This window comes from Accipiter gentilis, chromosome 3 (assembly GCF_929443795.1).
Source record: "Accipiter gentilis chromosome 3, bAccGen1.1, whole genome shotgun sequence".
NCBI lineage: Eukaryota > Metazoa > Chordata > Aves > Accipitriformes > Accipitridae > Astur > Astur gentilis.
The window spans coordinates 38,180,156-38,200,552 of record NC_064882.1 but is presented as its reverse complement, the minus strand read 5'-3'; the positions used below and the strand labels follow the sequence as shown (position 1 = coordinate 38,200,552).

The 20,397-nt window shown below is 43.8% G+C and overlaps 1 protein-coding gene across 1 annotated transcript in view; it reads left to right on the top strand.

Moving 5' to 3' along the window:
- Positions 1-787: 787 nt before the first annotated feature.
- The window catches only part of HGFAC (HGF activator), a 44,458-nt gene continuing 24,848 nt past the window's right edge, over positions 788-20,397 (top strand). Inside the window, exons 1-7 of the mRNA XM_049797916.1 lie at positions 788-943; positions 2,480-2,534; positions 4,389-4,485; positions 10,005-10,078; positions 15,036-15,149; positions 16,310-16,441; positions 17,840-17,950. Of these exons, the coding sequence (XP_049653873.1) occupies positions 878-943; positions 2,480-2,534; positions 4,389-4,485; positions 10,005-10,078; positions 15,036-15,149; positions 16,310-16,441; positions 17,840-17,950 (649 nt within the window). The 5' untranslated portion in view covers positions 788-877. The remainder of the gene's footprint in view (positions 944-2,479; positions 2,535-4,388; positions 4,486-10,004; positions 10,079-15,035; positions 15,150-16,309; positions 16,442-17,839; positions 17,951-20,397) is intronic.

The following is a 20,397-nucleotide window of genomic DNA, read 5'->3' as shown; positions in this document are numbered from 1 at the left end:
TTTGGGTGTGAAGAGGTGTGGTCCTTGATTGACGGGACATGGCTGGCAAAAGCCTCAAGCATAGACACAGTTGCACCAGCCAAACCTGTGCTTTTTGGTTGTGGGGCAAGGTGGGGCTGAAGCAGATTCCACTGGTGAAATCTCAGTTTTAGCAATATCCTCTGCATCCCTATTAGAAGTGCTTCTGCAGTGCAGCTATCTCAGCCAAGCACTTATAAGACAGAGATGGCTTTGCTCAGGCGGCTGCAGAAGGGAACTTTTTGGTACACAAAATGTTTTGTCAGAGTAATGTCTATTTTCTTTCTTTTTAATTTTCCCAGTCTGCTGCTGAAAGGCTTCTGTTTTAAGTCACGGTTGAGCAGGTAACCATCTGTTAATGAGTAATTCTTGTGTCTGATATCGGCATTGATCTGGTCCCTATTTTGCAATGTAATGTCATCTCCTGAGTGGGCTTGCTTGGAGCTCCTGTTTATTGCTATACCATGCTTTTAATTAGCTCCTGAAGGCAAAGAGATGGGAAATGTCCGGATGGTAAATCGTCTCTGATTACAAGCAACATTGGAGCAGCTCCTCTGGAGGTGCTCTGAAATGCTTGCTGAGTACACCGGCGATCATCTCCGAGGGTCAGGCACTCTGTAAACTCTTCACTCCCCGTGCTTTAGGGAGAATATCTCACTACATGGCATTCCCATGTATCCACAAAGACATTAATGATTAACAACGATAACAGCTCTGCTTACTTAGAAAACTAAAATACCCTAAAGTCAAGTAAATCGCAGTGCCTTGTGAAAGCTCATTGCTGATTCACCCTCCCGCTTCAGCCCAGCCCTGGAAGTTTCCCTCTGCCAGGCAAAACCTTCGTGAGAGGAGACCGAAGATGAAAGTCTGTGCTCCTTTCACTGTTGTCTTGGCTCTGACTCTGAGCAGTGACTGTGCAAGGATGGTAAGTCTGATTCTTCTGTTTTGGAGTGGTGGATCACCTACGTGCTGGCTGGCAGGACGATGTTGCCTTGGGGTTAGATGAGTGAAGCTGCCAACCAGACCGAAAGGAAGAGTGCTTCAAATGAAAAACAAAAGGGATTTGCTAGATGAAGGCTCACAGCAGTGATGACTAAGTTGGGGGCCTGTAGGATAGCTGGTCCTATATGTATCTGCGTTTAAAGAATTTCTTACATCCATGCCCTGCTAGGGAGGAAGAACGGGAGGGGAGGAAGGGCCACAAAAATGGAAACACTTTGAAAATGCATCTCAGAAATGTGTTGACATAAGCAGGTGCCTGCAGTAGCATGGAAAGAGAGTGCTGCCTCACCAGCCCTTACTGCTACCTGGTAACTGAACATGCCAGTTTAGGTAACCATCTCCTTCTTTTCAAACCTCTCCGTGTTTTCATGCCATGCCCTTCAGTGTTTTCATTGTGTGCTTTTTCGGGGTATGTCTGCAAGGCAGCTGCAGCACTGCTGAGCATGGCCGTGATGGTTTGACTTTGCTAGTTTGCTTCAACACCACCATGGCCTGGCATCCACCATGGACTAGAAGTGCAGCTAATAACCTGGATATGCTCAGTTGTGTGGCTTTATGATTAGCCTTATTTCACTAGCTAGGTTAAAACTAGCTCAAATATACCTAAATGATGCTATAATCCTAACTATCCCAGTGAAGTACAGCAGTATCTCCCTAGATACTGCAGGTGGGAGTGGAAAGGAATATTGCTGGTGCCTAGGAAAACGTCAGCCCTGGCTGAAGCCATTGGAGACTGCTCAGTGCTGGCAGGGTCGGTGTAGAGTGCAAGAACTGTTTCTTCCTCAGAACTGTTCTTGCCCATCCTATATATCTCAGCTTTGTCTTATCCCTTACTTGTTATGTCCTCTATCCAGTTCTACGTTCATGATGTGCTGATTCTTTGACTTCTTTTGTGATATTTTTATTTTGCTATAGTTCAGTTGTCGGCACCTTTGGTGGCAGCAGCAATTTATGTGTATTACCATTTTTTATTATTTCCTGTGGCTTAAAATCAGCTCAGCCTAGCGCTCTTTGCTTGCTGATTGGCAAACCCAAATAGAGTAGAGGTTGCTTTTTTAACTAATGCCCTGGGGGATACAGCTAAATGGCAGGAAAAGTCAAATTCTGGGATATTATTTGTAGCTGTGAACCGGCCCCAGAATGCATATTAGCTTCCTGCCGAGAGAAGTAGGGGATGTGTCCCTTGGCAATAGAAAGTTATAATGGAGCAGAGCTTTGGCCTTTTTTGTGCTGTGCTGGGTTTTCCTCGTTTAACAGAGACCTTTCACGAGCCAGTGTTTATCTACCCTCTTTCACCAGACTGTGCCCCAGCAAAAATCACACGCAAATAATGAGATCTTTGCAGAAGCACTAGGAGAAACACGATTTCAGGGCACACTGGAAAGCACATTTGTCTCTATAGGATGGTTCCCGGAGTGAATTTGTGTCTCCAATCCACATTCTTTTTTTCTCTTTGTAGCACTACAAATCTGGGGCAGGAAGAGGCTCAAAACATGAGTTCACTCGCCCACAAGGTACAAAGTCAATCCAATAGGTTTCATGACAGTAAGAATGATCTGCCTGTCTGTATCCATGCTGTGCAAGTCGGTAGTAAGCCTGTCTTTGTTTCAACATGAATAAGGATTATGGAATAGGTATGCCAATATTAATTTCTGTGTAGAGGGGAATTTGGGATTAGCTCAGGAATCCCAGATAATTTTCCTTCAGATGTGGATTAATGGAAAGGTGCTGATGGGATTTTAGTTTGTCTCAGCTGGCGTGGCTTATATTCACTCATAACACAGTGTGGCTGTAAGTGTGCAACTCCCTTTATTTGAATCAGAGCTGCATCTGCCCTGCAACTTTAAAGTGTATAAGCTCTTTGTATGTATAGTTTCAACTTCTGCCACAGCCCTTGATCTCTCTGTGAGAGAAGGGTTTGAGCCTCATGCAGTTTGCTGGGTTGCATTTGTTTTGATGGCACCTAAACACACAGACAACCTGGCTGTGCACGGACGGGCATTGCAGACTTCCATTTCTAAAGCTGCTGTTGTCCTGTGCTTTTGCTGTTAAGGATTACATGAATTGGGCCATTAGTGGTGCCTTTATAGCTCAGAGCAGTCTTTAATGGACTTTGGGATGCAATATGTCTTCTGAATGGATGTATTTTCACAACTCCCCTAACTGCTTATAACGGGAGGTATCAGAAAAGGTAAATACCTGAACATTTGCTTAATTAGCTCAGACAATGGAAACCAAGCTTGCAAAAGGGATAGCAGAGGGGATGGCTGTAGCTAGTTTGCATTGACGGGGAAGGGGACAGTTGGGACAGATAGAGACACCATAATTCCAGCTGGTTAGGAAGGGCTTGGACCACAGGAATGGGTTATTTTTTTCCATAATGCTAATAACTGGCCTCAACAGCTCTCCGAGATGATGAGTCTGGGCTCGTGAGGGTTAACAGGTATCGCAAGGGTGTGCAGAAGCCCCAGCCGTCATGGAAGGGGTAAGCTCAGGACAAGGAGCAGGCGTACATCGTCACTGAGAAATGGAAACGCGCTGCGCTGCCAGCTCGGCTGTACGCCCCATTTCTCTCCTACGGCAGTGGTTGGCTTCCCATTCATGCTCCCGGCTCTCAAAAGTGATTGCTTTTAGTTTAATGGTTAAATAAGCTCTGACAGTTTTTCATTGTCTTTATTATCTTCAGTCTCTCATTCTCAAGACTCGTCTTGAAGGATTTTTTTCTGCTAGACTCCCACTAGCCTTCCTTAGACTCCCACCACCCTTCCTTAGACTGCCATCACTGACGTGGTGAACATAAAACTTGCCCTTTTTAGATGCTGGTCCCATCAATTTCTCCCCACTTGTAAGGAATCTGCTTATCCCAAAGAGAAGGTGGTATGATCAAAATTATCCGTCTTCCCCCAAACTTTAAACCCTTCTTTCTCCTGACTGTTTCTATTTCAGTTTCTACTGTCTGGTGCCTTAATTGTTTTAAACAGATGTTACAATGTGATATGGAGCCTGAAAGGATACTACTTCAGAAATCAATTTAATATGCTATTACAATACTACATAATTAGAAATGATAATTGCAATTAATGAATATAATTGGCATTTGCTGTACCAGAATTTGCAATATATTTTGAGCTGAAATGATCTGAGATCTTTATTCTACCACAGAGCCCATTTATCTTTGTTGATTTGGTCATTATGTAGTATTTTAAGCCTCTTCTTACGCACTAGAAGTTGCAGAAACGCAGAGTCCAAAGTACAGCTGAAAAACTTGAATATATCTGTCTTCATAATTTCATTTAATAACATATAATATATATACCCGTGGGTTGGTGTTCACCTGCATGATGAGTTTTTTTATTCTTGTATTTCAGTGTTTACGGAGGATGGAAATTTATGCAAATTTCCTTTCCGGTACGGTGGAAGGTTTTATCACTCATGTTTATCAAATCTATTTTCCCAAAAGAAATGGTAAGTTCACATTGCTCATAAATGAAGACAGCATTCAAATGAAAATGCCATCCTTTTAGTGCTTTAATCTGGTTTTTAGAATAATTAACTGGAGCTTGATGCGTGCCGAGGAGAACCATGCAGTTCTCCTGCTTATTGTCATGGCCCTCAGGTCAAGACATGCTCAGAGGGTGGAGAGCCCAGGCATGGGGTCTCCAGGGCCACAGAAAGCTCAAGAACTGCAGAAATGTTTCCTCCTTGGCCTTCATACTGGAGTTGCAACTTGCATGAGTGGCAAGAGCTTGTACAGAAAGGGCAGGACCAATGAAACGACGTGACAGAAACCCTCTGCTGAGGGTGAAAGGAGAGATGCAGACACCTCTAAGAGATGACACTCGGTTAAGGAATCGTTTGATTTGTGTGAGCCATACTTGTACTGCAGCAGAGACCATCTGATTTTTGAGGAAAGTAGGGGGTTTTCCCCCTCCTCTCCCCTTTTTCCTGCTTGTCGGGCAATGATTCTACTAGTGTGTTTAAGACCAGGTGTCCTTATTTTGAGCAAAGGTTATTCTTTTACATACGCAGAAGTTGTTATTCATTATTCATTTTGGGGTAGGGGCAGTCAGGTGGGAATCCTACTCCAGCAAGCACTGAATAAACAAGACTAACTTTGCAGATGAACCTATCTAATGGGCATATATTAACAGAAATCAAAGGCAACGAAGCAGGGAATATATGGGTACCAGTAATGTGAAAATGTATGTACAGATGAGCTATGTAAAAGGCACATACTTGCATATTTTCAGGGTGGACATAATATTTTATAGTTTATTTTACTCACCCATACAGGACAGAACTCTCATTTTTTATACTGGACTGCCTAGTTTTTTTCATAATCTGTGCCAGCTTTCTAATGGCACATCTGTTTTAAGTGTAAGTGCTGGTGTAATGTAAACAACACAACACATACCTTCTTACACAAATAGACATAGAGCTTCGGGCTAGGAGGCCACTTCTGAATTTCCCCGACATCCATAGATACAATCCAGACAAGAAAAGCCTCAAGGAAACAAGAATTACGGAATATCTTAAGAGATATTGGAGAGAACCAGAATAATTTTCCAGTTTGAAGCCTGTCTTTGATGAACTGTACCCACAAAGAGTTTGACCTTTGGACCCACTTAATTTCATGCAATGCTTAAGATGGATCTTGTTAATACATGACACTCTGTGTATTTGTTTTTAGCCAGTTAGGCCACAGAAATGGAAAAAACCAGAAAAACCTGTGAATGGATGGGATCCAAGGTTAGAGCACACTTTAGAGCTGACCTCGGACAACTTGCTCTTATGCTTCCGATTTTTAAAAAGCCATTTACAAGCAGGGAGATGAGGAGGAAGACAGCTGGAGCTGTTTGGTTTTGACAGGCCATTTCACCCCATGGCCGACCTTCTGGCCAGTGTTTACTCTTCTTTCATAAGCTAAAAGCAACCTAACGTGTGACTTCAGGCACAGAGATGCTGGGAAAAGAGCCCTGAACAGCGGTCAGGAAACCTGCTCTGTGCATTTTTGTGTGACTTGGCACCAGCCCATGCTGGACTGATGCTGAATCACTGATCCCAGGGCACCTGGCAGGCTGCCGGTGAGGGCATGGCTGGTGTCCTTCCTGCTCCTGCCTGCCGGCTGCTAGTAAGGATGGGGATGATGGGAGGCTGGATGCAACTTGCCTCTTTGGGTGCAAATGCAAGGAGACCAGACCGGGAGAGTGCTGGATTATGCACTTAATGAGTCCATGTCCTTAGTCCTCAAGCCATACTTTAAGGCAGGACTACAGGCAGGACTCTATAGTGTGAGCCAAAGCTGGCTCCAGTAGGCTTTATTTTTATTATATGTTTTCTTCTACTACGTATGACGCAGATATTGTGTGCTAGCCCGTCATATTAAGTTCAATAAAAAGATAGTCCTCCTGCAGAAAGCATTTAACAGCAGTGTCTACCTTAACACGAAGCTGGATATCTCATTTATGAAAGCTACTGTGTTGATTCAAAGGGCTAAATGTGGAAGGCCATCAGACATGACCTTGTCCATTCATAACATTAAATGTTTCAACATAAATCAGTCCTGACTGCAGAAACCTCTCCCTACTTTCTCTGAGAGCAACAAACAAGTTGTGTCTTTATAAATATTTATCAAAAACACAGGAAAGAAGACAAAATAATTGCAGTATTCAAATAACAAACTTCCTTTAACAGCATCCTGTATTGCATTTCCCTTTAATTATAATATGTTTTCACAGATAAATTCCTATTTAGAGGGCTCTTATGAGGTACTAAAGATGTCATGTAAATTTGCTTTTTTTGTGTTGAAGAGAAAATATCAGCTGGAGCTGTTGCTAAAGTTCATTGGTACCTCCAGAAAGACAAAACAGTGTAGGGACAGACAAAATGGGGGTGCAGTGAACACCCATGAGAGCAAATGGGGATGGTGGTCTGAATTGCAGCCAAGCTGGGGCTGTGAGGGATGCTACCAGCGCCCTGCCCCTGTGTCCCATGGTGGGATGGGTTCCCTTGAGATCCTGCTCAAGGGGAACAGTGGGAGCAGACTTCTGCTCACATTTTGGCTGTGAATTGGAAGGTGTTGACTCATACCCTGGAGAAACCTTATCCTGCAGTTGAGAGCTGGATGTGCGGGTTCCCGTTGTGGCCGGTTGCAAGGGTGGCCTTAGGTCTGTAGAGGAATGGCATGATCTTACCATCTTCCCTGGAAACAGGAAGATTTGATACTTTGGCCACAGATAGAAAACAGTGCAAAGGAGGGCTTTTTGGCCAGCTGGATTACAAGCTGGAGAGTTTATGCCAGTCCTGGAAAGGAGAAGGACATGTGGGGTGAGCCAGGAGACACCAAACGTCAGGCTCTGGATTTTGCTGGTGGTAGTAATGCTTGCTCTGGTGTTATCAGGCAAAGTCTGGCCATCTCCTGTGGTCAGTACAACACCTAAAAGGGTCTGAGGGAACCTCTGGGCCTCGAACATGGTGACAGCACCAGGTGTGATGGCAGAGCTTGTTCCTTCCACCGGTCTGGCTCTGACCCGAGGCTTTGCTTGCTCTCCAAAATGTCCTATTATTAAGGCTCCCGATGCTCCTGATGGGTAAAATAGCCCTCTTTCCATTTAACCTGCCTACCAGTTAGGCCTCACCTCTGATATACCATTTTGTCCATCCATTCCCGTGTTGTTTACCATGCATGGGTTTAAAATGTTGTTTAAATCAATGCCCAGTAGTGGACTTTTCTGGTGTAATTAATTCAGTGTCTGTGTCTTTAATTTTTCACTTTTTTTGTTAACAATTTTATGTGACAGGCTGATGTAAAGACATTTGTTGTCTCATAAATTTAGAGAGTGGTCCCATTTACGAGTAGCACAAAGAAATAATAAGCCCATTTGGTTGGTGTGGCTGCTGAAGGTAACATCCTGTGAGACCAAAATGTCATCACATTTTTGATAAGCCCCCCAGCCAAAAAGAGATTTTAAAAAGAAAAAGAGAGAGACTAGTGAAGTAGCTTTGAGGATGCTCTGAGCTTCTCCCAAACAGGGAGAGATATGCGGTGGAAAATATGAAAGGATTATGTGAATGTGCAAGAAGCCTGGCACTGAGGAGGCAGCCTGGCATCGCAGGGGAGCACCAACCTCTTCGTAGGCACTGGGAGGAGATAGGGAAGGAGAGGACTGGCTGTGAAGAGCATTGGGTGGGAGGACCAGTGGGTTGTGGAAAGCTGGTGGAAGAAGCCTCTGTCAGGGTGTCTGATGACAAAAAACATTTAAGAGGGGAAAAATTGAATTCTCCATTTGCTTAGAAGTTGGCTGCTACTGGACAGACTCCAGAGAGTATTAATTTGCATATAAATTGTTTTTCCCCCCCCTAATAATCAGAGTTTGCTTGAATTTCTTAGATGTATATGGGGCCTTTTCCATTTGCCTCTCCCATGCTGCTCAGTGTAACGTCGCTCTGCTAAATCACTAATTAAGTCAGAAAAGTTTGGATTCTCCTTCCCCGTCACAGCTGGCACAGATGAAGTGTTCAGTCAGAGATGGTTTTGCCAACGATGACACAAGCAGCGCACCTCTGGGAACCACTTTTAACTTACTCCTCACCTTAATCCTCATGCGTAATAGACCATCCTTTAAAAAAGCCACGATCCATTTCCCACCGAAGGAGCACAGAGAAATTTCCATTAACTCCCAGCAGAGTCACACAGGCCTTAATGCCTGTGAGAAAACAGCCTCTTTAAGAAGGTGTCAAGTTAATCTGCACTAGACTAACCAAGCAGCTTTCTTTTTGTGCACCTTATATAATTGAGGTCACCAAACTTAATATGTGTGGCCTATTCAGATGCTCCATAGGAATTAAAGCATTTTAAAAACCACATGGCACCTAATTAAGAAGCAAAGTAGGGCAGTTAAAATGGTAGACATGCTCTACAATAAAATTTCAATCTAGCTTGTTATGTCCTAGGGTGAAAAAATATTTGATAACACAACTGTTCAAGGTATGATAAAACCACACATAATAAAAATAGGTTATCAGGCATGTTAAATAAAGCAAACTCCTATTTCTTCCAATGCCATGTAGCCACTCATTCTCCTGTGTAGTGGCAGCTGATATTTATTATGCTGCATTAGAACTGGTTAAGGAGGCTATTTTGGTGGATGGCGCATTGGGACACAACATGGACCTCCAAGGTTCACTCACGCACTCCCTGTGTGGCCTCAGGGAAGCTTACAAGTCTACCTCTGCAAATGGAAAATAGCAGCTTAAAGCTCCTTGGAGTGCTATGAGCCTTGGAGATAACAGACTGATGAGGGCAAGGAAAGCGCGTGGATAAAAGAGTTGTCAAACTTTGTCTCTGTAGGATTCTCACAGGCGGCGTGGCGCGCGGGATTCAGCCCGCTCTCTGCAAAAAGGAGAGGTTTTCTCCGTGCATTTGGAAATCACCCTGTGTCAGTTATTTCCTCATTTTGTCTGGCAAGTTAAAAAATAGAAACACTTTAAAGGAACTGAGTGCAAAATGTTTGCCACTGAAAGCCAGGAAAAAGTCCCTCTGTGGACAGTCTCCTGACTCCACAGATTATTAAAGTAACTGACAGGCATAAGAAATGGGTTGGTCTTGTTTTGCTTGTTTTGTAATGAATAAAGGAGACATAATTTATGTGCTTTGGTTTTGGTTTTTATTTCTGTCTTTCATTTTCTAATCTTAGAAATAGAAAAAAGGTTGGTTTTTTCTGGAGGATTCGTTGGAGATCTCAGGTCCTGCTTCCACATCTCATTCTTAATCTGTATTTTGTTTGAGAGAAATGGGGCAGAACATCTTTAACAAAAGAAAATGTGTTTTTCCTCTGGTCTTAAGAAAATTTGAACGAAAAAGATGCTAATTAGAAAAAACCCTATGAATTGCCAGGTTGCCAAAGTGTGAAGTCCATATAGTTTCAGTGCAAACATCCAGGTTGTTTAAAGCTGCACTAAACTGCACCTTTCATTCTTTTCAGGTGTTCAACAACACATAACTATGACCGGGACAGGAGATGGGGACACTGCGCTTCGTTGCCCGAAGACCACTCAGGTAAGGCAAGCCTTTGCTGAGTTGCTCCAGATACCTGGCTCCTACTTTGCCACCTGCCATAAGGAGGGACGGTGCCTTCAAATGCTACTTTTATTTGGTGTACACAGAGCAAGCCTTCACATTAACTGTTTCTGGGATCTTTCTGTGACTCTGCATAATTATAGCATTAGATTGTGACTATCACACAGTCTTTAGTTCACTCTCTGTTGACTAACTTGAGGTCATGGAGAGAAATTACTGTAACGCCAGCATGGAAATCTGAACTCCTGCTGGAGCCAAGCACAGAGGTGTTCATCTTCCCCCTCACGGCTTGGATGTACCTTTTTCTTTTCCCTTCATTTAGTCAGCTACATTTTCTGTCTGTTTCACCAGTTAATTTTTTAGAAGGCACAGAAATATTTCACACCCTGTGCAACACACAGCCATCGCTTCGGGCTGTCCTTCCTGGAGATCTCAGGGTAAAGAGCAGGCCTCCAAACCCAGGCTTCCTTGGGCTTAGGCTGTGTCAGAGAAGACAAGAGGACAGACACATTCACTGCAGGAGTACTGAGGGACAATGAAAGGGTTACTTGGCTGAGCAGCGCTACGGCTTCTTGTGGTCACCACACTCCAGCGCTACAATCGTCTCATTGCGAAAGTCTGTCTGAAACGGGAAGCCAAGGTCTGCGGCAAACTCTCCTTTCTAGATAAGTCACCTCAACTGACACACTGGGTGAAAGCACCACGTCCCAAGCAGTTCAGTGGGGAACATGCATCCCTGTCCTCAGCAGAGCCTCAGGGGCTGGCCCCTGCTTGTCTCTGTCTCCCCAGCTCCGTGTTTCATGAGCTGGATGCTGGGGAATCTCAGTTTGTAAGGAATGTATATATCTAATTCTCAATTCATACAGCAACAGACCAGCGTTGAAATAGCAGGTGTTGCACTGATCAGACTTGACGCCCCTGAGGTTTTTTTTGGATCTGTGTCTAAATGCTGATCGAGTTCCTATCTTCTCCACCTCACTACTTTCAAATGTGACCTGCCTTGTTTAGTCTGCGGGATACAAACAGATGCCCTTAGATGTTTGCTTCCTACTTTCAAACAAAGGTCATTTTCCACCATCCCCTTGCAGGGAGTTCTCCCCAGTGTCAGGATTCTCATCGCCAAACTGATTGCAATCTACCGGAGCGCTCGAAAAGCCAACGTTAGCTGAATCATGCTGACAGTCTAAAATTAAGCAGTGCACAGCATCATCATTTTAAACTTAACAACTTTAAATTATTTTCCAGCCTGGCTTTAAAGCAGATTAACAGTAGATCAGAGACAAATGACCTAACCCCAAAACAAGCAGCAATGTATGTGCCTTTGTAATGCAAGTATGTCAGACACGAATGTAGACTTTATAGACAGTTCATGCTTACAAGAGTCAGGCTACGAGGGCTGCACTAACTTATTCATGAGTGCCCTCCCCGAGCTTAAAATAAAATGTTGGAAGCTGTAACTCATGACTGCTTTAATCCTCTGGTGAAGCACTGACTGTCCCGGTGGTGGCTGGCTGACTCAAAGAGGCTTTTCCAGTAGCTGAAGAAGGAGCTCTCCAAGCCCAGTATGGCATTTCTGGGGGTGCTTTGTGCCACCTTTGTCCCTCAATCTGCCCATTGCCATTGCCCTGCCAGCCCCACGTGCAGCCATCTCCGCAGAGAGCTGGCTGCCCGCCAGCCTTTTTTGAGCTTGCTGGTTCATTTTTGCCTTTTGCCCACCACAGTGTTAGATAAGGTGGTTTGCAACAAGCCACACTTGTCTGCCTCCCCCTCACTGAGGGGTATCTCTGTCCATATACCTTCACACCAGTGAGGGCTTGCCCTGGCTACTGTTTTTTCTGCAGAAAAAAAGAAGAGTTATATGTGTGCGAGAGGAAAGGAAAGAAAAGAGAGGATGGGGTAGCTGGAAAAGATCACTGCTGGCTGTTGCAAAGAACAGACTTTATTTCTGGAAGCATTAAGAATTTTGTGAAATTAAATAAAAGCTCTTTAGCTGTTAATTATAAACATAAGTCTACATTTTTTTTAAGTAGCAAGCACTGTATTTGGACTTGGAAAATGTTTGACAAATCACCAGCCATAGCTTAAAGAGAAAAGGTTTATGCTGAGGGTGAAAGGAAGGAGCTGCATAATGGCTGAAGGGAGCTTCAAGCAAACAGGAGGAAAGTTCGCCTGCTGGGGAAGATAGCTGGGAAGAACGAAGCAGTCAAACTGAATAATGCTGAGCTTTAAGATGTGGAAAATATATGATTTTGTTGTGAAAAAATTCCACTAAAATATGAAATGTTTGGGGGAATCTCAACCACTTTGTAGACACTTGAAAAACATGAAAAAATGAAATTTTGGGGAGAGAGAGTATCCTTTGGCTATGAGAGATTGGTGAGGAGTGTGGGAACCAGGGTGGGGAAGGACCTGCTTGAAAGTGAAGCCTGAAGCACAAACTCTCTCCAGGCCAAGAATACCAAGTGTACATGGGAGTAGACTTGAAACCATTGGAGCTGCTTAGAAATTAGTGCTAAGCAAGTGTTGGAGGCATTGATCCAGAAAAATACATCTGCCAACTTCAAGAGAAAGTTTGAACAAAAAGTGTTTATCTTCAGGATGAAATGAAGCTCAGGTGTGAAGGCTCTGATGGAGGGAGATGGTAGTACTGCACTGTACAGAGCCAGAGCTCACCATAACAACATCCAAGGCGGTTGTTCAGACCTCCCCTAAATCAGTTGGAGCTTTATTTCTGCCTTCAGGTTTCCAGAGGATCCTCCACTCCTGCCCAGGGGATCTCTGTGGACTGCGTGTAGCGTGTGCCTGATGTGATCCCTGTATACATATGGGCCAACTGGGCTGTGAACGTGTAGCTTGTATGTACGTACGTATAGATGCACAAAAGTGCAATGTGCCTACCTGTGGGACCTCCAGATCTTGGGCAGTCTGTTAGGACTACTGCTCTGAATGTCTGGAAGTCTTGGATGAATGGCCAAACCCCCAGGGAGACTCAGGCTTGGGGAAAAAAGTGCCAGACAGTGAGGTTTTTTGAGACGTTTGGACCGATACGGAAGGAAGAAGTAGAGTGGTGTGGGCTGCGCAGGCAGGGGGAAGAGGCGTCGTCCCAAGAGAGGCTCTGGGGAAGAACAATTCCAGTTCTGGGAAAGGTGGGTGGCAGAAACAAAAAGGCCTTCCTTCTTTTGTGGGAAGATATGGGTAGAAACGCAAGACAAGGCTACTGCTCTTTCAGCAGAGCCTCAGAGAGGTGAAGCTGAAGTCAAGGTGATTGCTAGCAAGCAGGGAGTGTTTTACCCGCGAGGGTGGGGAGATACTGCTGGGTGGCTTTAGACATTGGCTGATCAGGCAGGGACTCGGCACTCCCCAATTAAGGATAGTTAATGGTGGGCAGGATTCCCTGCAGGGAACCGTGAGGTGTCCATGTGCTTATGGGTGGAAGTTGTTCCTGGGCTCCAGGAAAGGCGAGGAGGGATGCAGAACACCCCAGAGAGGTCAGACTGGAGTGGTGGGTGGGATGTAGTGAGGCACTCCGACTGGAAAGAAATAGACTGGAAGTACTTTTTGCAGATTTAACGAGGGTACAAAAAATAACTTAAGCACCACTGCACCAGAAGGTGGCTTGGAGATCAAGTCATGGTTTGGTGTGATGGGAAAAGGAAATGCTGGATTTTCCTTTGAGGAAATATTACACCACTAAAAGTTTCATAACTATCGACCAGCAGGAACAGTAGGAACATCACTGCCTTTACTTGCTCTCACTTGATGTTATCGTGGAGTGAAACTACCAGTGAATACACCCAAACCTGCTATCTGATATCAATTACACCACTCTATTCTGAAGTAAATATTTTGATCCATGCAGGGGAACCTCACGTTTACACTGCTGTAGCAAATTTCCAGATGTACCTTTCATGCTTTGCTTCAGCCCTGTATGTGTGTGCTTGTTTCTGTATGTTGCATCCCATGCTTAGGACCGTACTCTCTGGCTGAAGCACCACCTGGATTGAATAGCCCTACAGCTGCCCTCGCAGAGTTTGACCAGCATTAAAAAAAGAGGATTCAAATGCAGACAAGCTGTTGGGCCAGCTCTGCAGCAGGTGTAAAACATTGATGTTGATTAACTTCAGGGGAGATAACTCCCTTGACACTGCCTGAAATCAGGAATGTTGCCTGGCCAGCAAGACTGTTACAACTTTTGCATTGCACATTGCCACGTGAAGTTTCTGTTGCAGGAGTTAAGAGGGTTGTCCTGGCACATCCCCTCTTCTCCCACCATATTTTCCCATGATTTAGAAAATTCTTTAGAAAACAGAGATATACTAGACTGGTCCAGTTTAATATTGCTTGGCCTGATTTACTTGGATGTGCCCTTGTTTTGCTTTACATTTTTTCCCCTTGTTCCAGCTGTCCATTAGTTTTAGACATAATCCAAAAATCCATGGCAAATTCTTCTGTCGAGGGTTGTCCTTTGTGTAATTTGAAAGAGAGATGCATAATCCCGGTCATTGATGTTGAAATGCTAAGCATGCAGGGCAGTAATCCGGGCAGAGGCAGAGCTGCAGCCTTCCCTCCCCAGTGTAAAGGCACAGCTCCATCTTGTGGGCATTTGCCCCATCTTCTTCCTCGCCACAGTGGCAGCTCTGGCAACTAACTACATTAGTTGCCTGGACCTACCACTTTCGGACAAGTTACTCTGGGGGAGGAGGTTCAGCTCAGTGATTTACTATACGGTTTTTAAAAGCTGGATAAATATAGCTGCTATACAGCTGGAAACAAAACCAGTGTAAATTGGTTGGAGAAACTTTGTTTTAGGTTAATAGATGATACTAAACCCACCATGCGTTGAACCAAAATGGTTCATGTAACCAAGCTGACGCCTAACACAACAAAGCGTGGCTTATCTGGCAGCTATTAACAACTTCTTATGTGGCCTGTCTAGATCACTGTGCAAACAACCCTTGCCAAAACGGAGGGACCTGTTCTTTTGCTCATGGCCGTAGGATGTACCACTGTACCTGTCCCGAGGAATTCACGGGCGAGGACTGTCAGATGAGTAAGTATCTTCTTCCGTGAGTGTTACAACATGAAGTACGAGCAGTAAGTAAAGTTCGTTAATGTTTGCTTAATGAAAAGGTAGTGCTGTTGTGATGGGAGAGACCACTGCAGCATGAATATTTGTGTAGGCGGGTTTCCAAGTGGTTATGACAGACAATCCATTGCTGACAGGCCAGCTGAAAATAGCTTGATTATACAATTATAAATCCAAGCATGCTCTGAGCCAGTGAGGTGTTAAGCTATGGGAAACACAAAGAGTCTCTTCCCCTCCCTTTGCTGGTTTTAAGATTTAAATATCCCTTGCATCTTTGGAAATTACTAATATCATCTCGTAGGTAGGGCAGAGAGACATGAAAAAGCAACAAAATTTCAGGTGACGCCTTATCCCTTATGTATATGCACACATGGGTCTATTATGACTTTTCCTGTGATGTCAGCTTTGCACCTGGGCAGCTCCTCCACCTTCAGGGTAGTAATTTTCAAAGGAGGAGAGTCAAGCCAAAAGGCTTTGCTTGGGTTATTTTTCCAGTTTTATAGTGGTGTCACTCCCAATTTACAGCACATCAAGCAAGGAACTAGGCTTTTACACCTAGGGTTTTCAGTTGTGTTTGCTGTTGTTTAATGAAGGCTTTTCATAGAATCATTTAGTTTGGAAAAGACCCTTAAGGTCATCGAGTCCCACCATTAACCTAACACTACCAAGTCCGCCACTAAACCATGTTCCCTGAAGCTCTAGACTTCTCTCCCAACAAGAAGCAAAGAAGCCTTTTTCAGTCCTCATGCTCCACCGTCTCTAACACAGCCCAACATCTGTGGATGATGCAGTACAGTGGGACAGACAGAAGTGTATACCACTGATGATTTGATTTTTTGTGTTTGCTGAATGAACTTTCGGAAGGGCTTGAGTAGTGGTGATGCTGTCGTGCTTATAAGGCTTGAAGAGAAAGCCACCTCTGCCTCAAGGGCCTTGGAGCTGCTGTGAGAGCGGCTTAGTGCCTCCACACTATGGAGGCTGGCTTACTTGAGAACCACTGTCAACAAACATGTATCTGCTCACCAGGAAAAAAGGGATGAGCAGGCAATGATGGAGACTGTGGTGCCATGCCTTGCAAGAAGTAACCTCAGAAAGCTTGTGTTGTTTTTTAAACTATGTTTCAGATAAATGTTTTGACAACAGTCTCTATGAGTTCTTTGATGTGGGCATGAGCTGGTCAAGAGTCCAACAAGGAGCTGTGGAGCAGTGCATGTGTGTGAACGGTCAGATCGAGTGCAGGAGCGTCGAACACAAAAGTAAGGCACTATTTTGTATTACAGCTATTGGCCTGCATGCAGCGGGGATAAAAGACAGTAAGGATATCAAAGCCTGAGCGGTGTTATACACAGTAATGCTGCTCCTGCAGGTCATGTACCCACCCCAAAAGAGAATATTTTAGCTTACCTTTCCATGTATGAGCAGTAATGCTGACCCAGGAAATCATTTCAATGTGTCCATATTTATTTGAGGAAGCAATTATATGCATTAAGCTGAATTTTAGGGACACATCTTAGTGTTTTCTTTGAGAAGGATGCAATCCTGAACTGCAGCATGTAAGAATATGCAACAGATTATATAGTAGAGATGGTAAAACTTCTCCTCCGAAACTGTAACATGCCTGAGAGGCACACCCTCCTCTACTCTTCCCCTGCACACCTACAATCGTTTCATATTGCTGTTTCAGCTCTGGGTTTTCTTCCCAAGGCTATCCCACTCTTGAGTTGCCAGCATGTAAACTCTACCCACCTCCAGGATCCCATATGCCCTGCATTGACCCCAGAGTCCCTATGTTTTTTGGCCCGACATACCCATTCCTGGCTGCAGCGATGCTTATGTTATGAAGCCTCCTCCTTGTTTTGGGGCTGCCAGGTGCCTGACACAGCTGGCCGGCTGGCTGCAGGGCATGCGCTTTGGGTTGTCACTTGTCTGATGAAGCCAGCACAGCACCTCCTTTTTGGAGGGAGAGATGGTGGGAAGCAAACCGTATGCCTCCTCTATACGTGTGCTCTGGTACGGCTATTCTGTTATGCTGGCTGGCTGACTTTTACCCTGCCCAGACTCCCAAGTAACTGACAGTACTGAGTAAGCTTTATAAAAGCCCTTCGAAATAGGTAGGTGCTTTTATTCCCACCTTACAGAACTGGAAACTAAAGCATGGAGAGTCGGTGGTTTTCTAGGACATTGGAAGTCCATGGGAGAATTGGGAAATCTGATAGGACTTGATACTTCCCAGTCACAGATCCTAAATATTTAACTGAGCTCCCTGCTAGATACGTTATAAATTTTAATGCAGCTCAGTGGCAAACTTGGAATTGGCAGAACCCTCTGTACGGAACGAAGTGCTAACACCATCACCATCACCAATAGTAATAATAATCACCACCCCCATTTTACCTGTTGTTCGTTGGAAATATTTGTCAATAGCTAGGCTGACATTGTCCAATAAAAGCGAAAACAATGAGACAGAGTTCAGTGGGCAGAAATCGGTAGAGTTTCCTTTAATTTATATCAAGGGTAGGTCTGAGATGAGCAAAAAAGGAGAAACTCCCCCAAAATCCATACGCACAGAGAAGGTGTACTAAAGTTAAGTTAAAATGGACTGATTCTCTTGAATAGTTTTTACCTTTGGTTTGATCTTTGGTTTCTGCTTGTAGGTTGTGTTCATGATCCTTGCATGAATGGTGGAGAATGTAAAATGATTACTTTCAGTGGGAAAATAGTATGCGATTGCAAAGGAAGTTATGCAGGGAAGTACTGCAATATTGGTAAGTATAATAACCTACTAGCGGGCAGGGAACTTGGAGTTTTCATCTGGGTGTGAAGCTGGTGTTTTTTGCCTCTGTATTGTATTCTGCCTTTGCAGACATTTCTTGTAATAACTCAAGAGTCACACAGAGGAAGTGTTTAATGTATTCTTCCAGTGTAAAACACAGCACACTCTTCACCACCAAGACCCTGATTCTAAAAATATTTGTTCGTGTCCTTAACTCTATGGAAAATTAAACACAGAAATTTTAATCCAGTTACTCAGGCCTGTCAAATAAGTGCATGCTTCCCTGTTGCAGGATCAGTCACAGAGTTGTACTCTAGTCCAGACGCTTCCCCACAGATCCACGCATCCCCTCATAAGGGAGGGATTTATGCTCTGACAAAATCTAGCAGCTGACTGTATTTGGTAGCACTAGATTATTGTGGGAAGTAGACAAAGATAAAATGCACACCCTTTCTTTGGGTTTTCTTGTATTTTGAATTAATAGTACATTTAGCCCAGTACAGCTTGTCTAAAAATCCTTTTTTGCACTGGTGGGTCAGGACAGAGAAATTTGCTTTTTGGTGTCTACGTGTTAGTTGTGTGTTGCTTCTTATTAGATGCTACATAATTTTTGATACAATTTTCCTCCAGAAGTCAACATTTCTCACTGCAGGGGTTAAATCTGCTTGTAAAACTTACTTGCATGCTAAAATCTCAAGTTATATCAGGGGCTGCTTTTCATATACAGCAGGTTTTAGGCATAAAATATAATGGACCTTCAGTCATACAAGCCTGTGATCCCATCAACTCACTGGCTATGTCCTTCTGAGTACATAAACCCCAGGGCTCATCAAAATTGAAGACAAGACTCCTGGTAGCTATTGTGGGCAACTAGTTGTCCAAATGGGTGGTGGGGTAAAAAAACGTGGTAGTGAACACTGGAATTGGTATCTGGTATTCTTTTTTTATTATCCTGATGGTTAACAAATCGTGTAGCCATCTACTCAAGCTGGGGAAAAAAAAATATCCATTTGGGAGACCAGCAGTACAGCTGGAATAACAAATAGCAGGAGTGAATTGGCAAATTGAATGGTGTATGAACTGATCCTGAAACTTCACTCACCAGGTACCCAGTGAATCGTGCAAAATAGGCTTGTGACTATTCCCAGTCCTTCATAAGGGGCGATATTGTAGCTCTGTTTTTTTGTCCTTTAGTTGCCCTAGGGATATTTGTCCCAGGCTTTGGGAATGCTGCCGCATGGATCCGGGTGCAGGGCTGTGTGTGCACAGCGTACGTGTGACCTGGTGTCTCGGGGAGGACTGCGCGGTGCTCATCTTCATGTGAAACTGTTTTTCAAATTCCTGTTTTGTTATCAGCTTCCAAAGCAGCAATGCTGTGCATAAACATCCACCCAGCGCAGCATGGATTATAAGTATCAGGATGACAGTGTTATAGCTGTAATATTGGTTTCTGTCTGACTGGCTTAGAACAAGAAATAAGCAGGTGCTCTTTGATTACTTGAAAATAATAAAGCAAACATTTGGTTTGCTAAACAAATGGCTCTAGATGCTTACAATCCATCTGTGTTCAGCTGCCTAACACCCCCACACAAAACGGGAACTGAAGGATTGTTATTTATGTGTCAGGGCCTTGCAAGCAAGTTTAAAAATGAAAAAACCTCTATGCCAGGATTTAGTAATTCTAAACTAATGCAAATAAATTAGTGCTGGGGTCTATACACCTGGTAGCATCATCACACGAGGGCAATGGCATTCTGATGAAAGTACCGGGAGCTTGTGCTCTCAGAGCACGTAGAACTGATTTTTAAATATATGTTGGATTAATTTTTTCTTCAACCCTTCATTTTGATGCTGTGAGCACAGCTGGCTTTTTTTGTTGTTTGTTTTCCTTTTACTGTCTTGTATAGTTTCCCTTTTTACTGTCTTGTGGAGTTTCCCTTGTCTAACAGGACTGAATTGTGAGGTTACCCTTCAGTCTGAATAGTCTATGGTTATAATGGTTGATTCAGAGAAAGTTACAGTGTCTCCAAAATGTACTTTATTCTAAATTATTCATTTATAGAGGCAACCTTAAACCCAAGATGTGATGGAAAAATGTCTTCTTTTTTTAAAAACAAAAAGAAAACAATCAGTTTACTAAACAATAAGTACCCCAAAAATGTTATTGGGCTGTGATATGTTTGAGGTCTCTCTGATGTCCTCTTTCTTTGACTTTTACAAAGAGTAACAAGTCTCCATATGTTTCTAATGGAAAACCAGCTAATTTGTCTTGACGTCACACTCACGAATATTAATAACCGAATTGCCACTGTCAGATCACAACTCTAAGTACTACTGTGACTCAAGCACTGGCAAAGTAGAGGGTGACTGAGGAATAATGTAAGTAGCAGGAAATTACTGAGAAATACTTCTGGTTGAGGATATTCTCAGCAGGCAGCT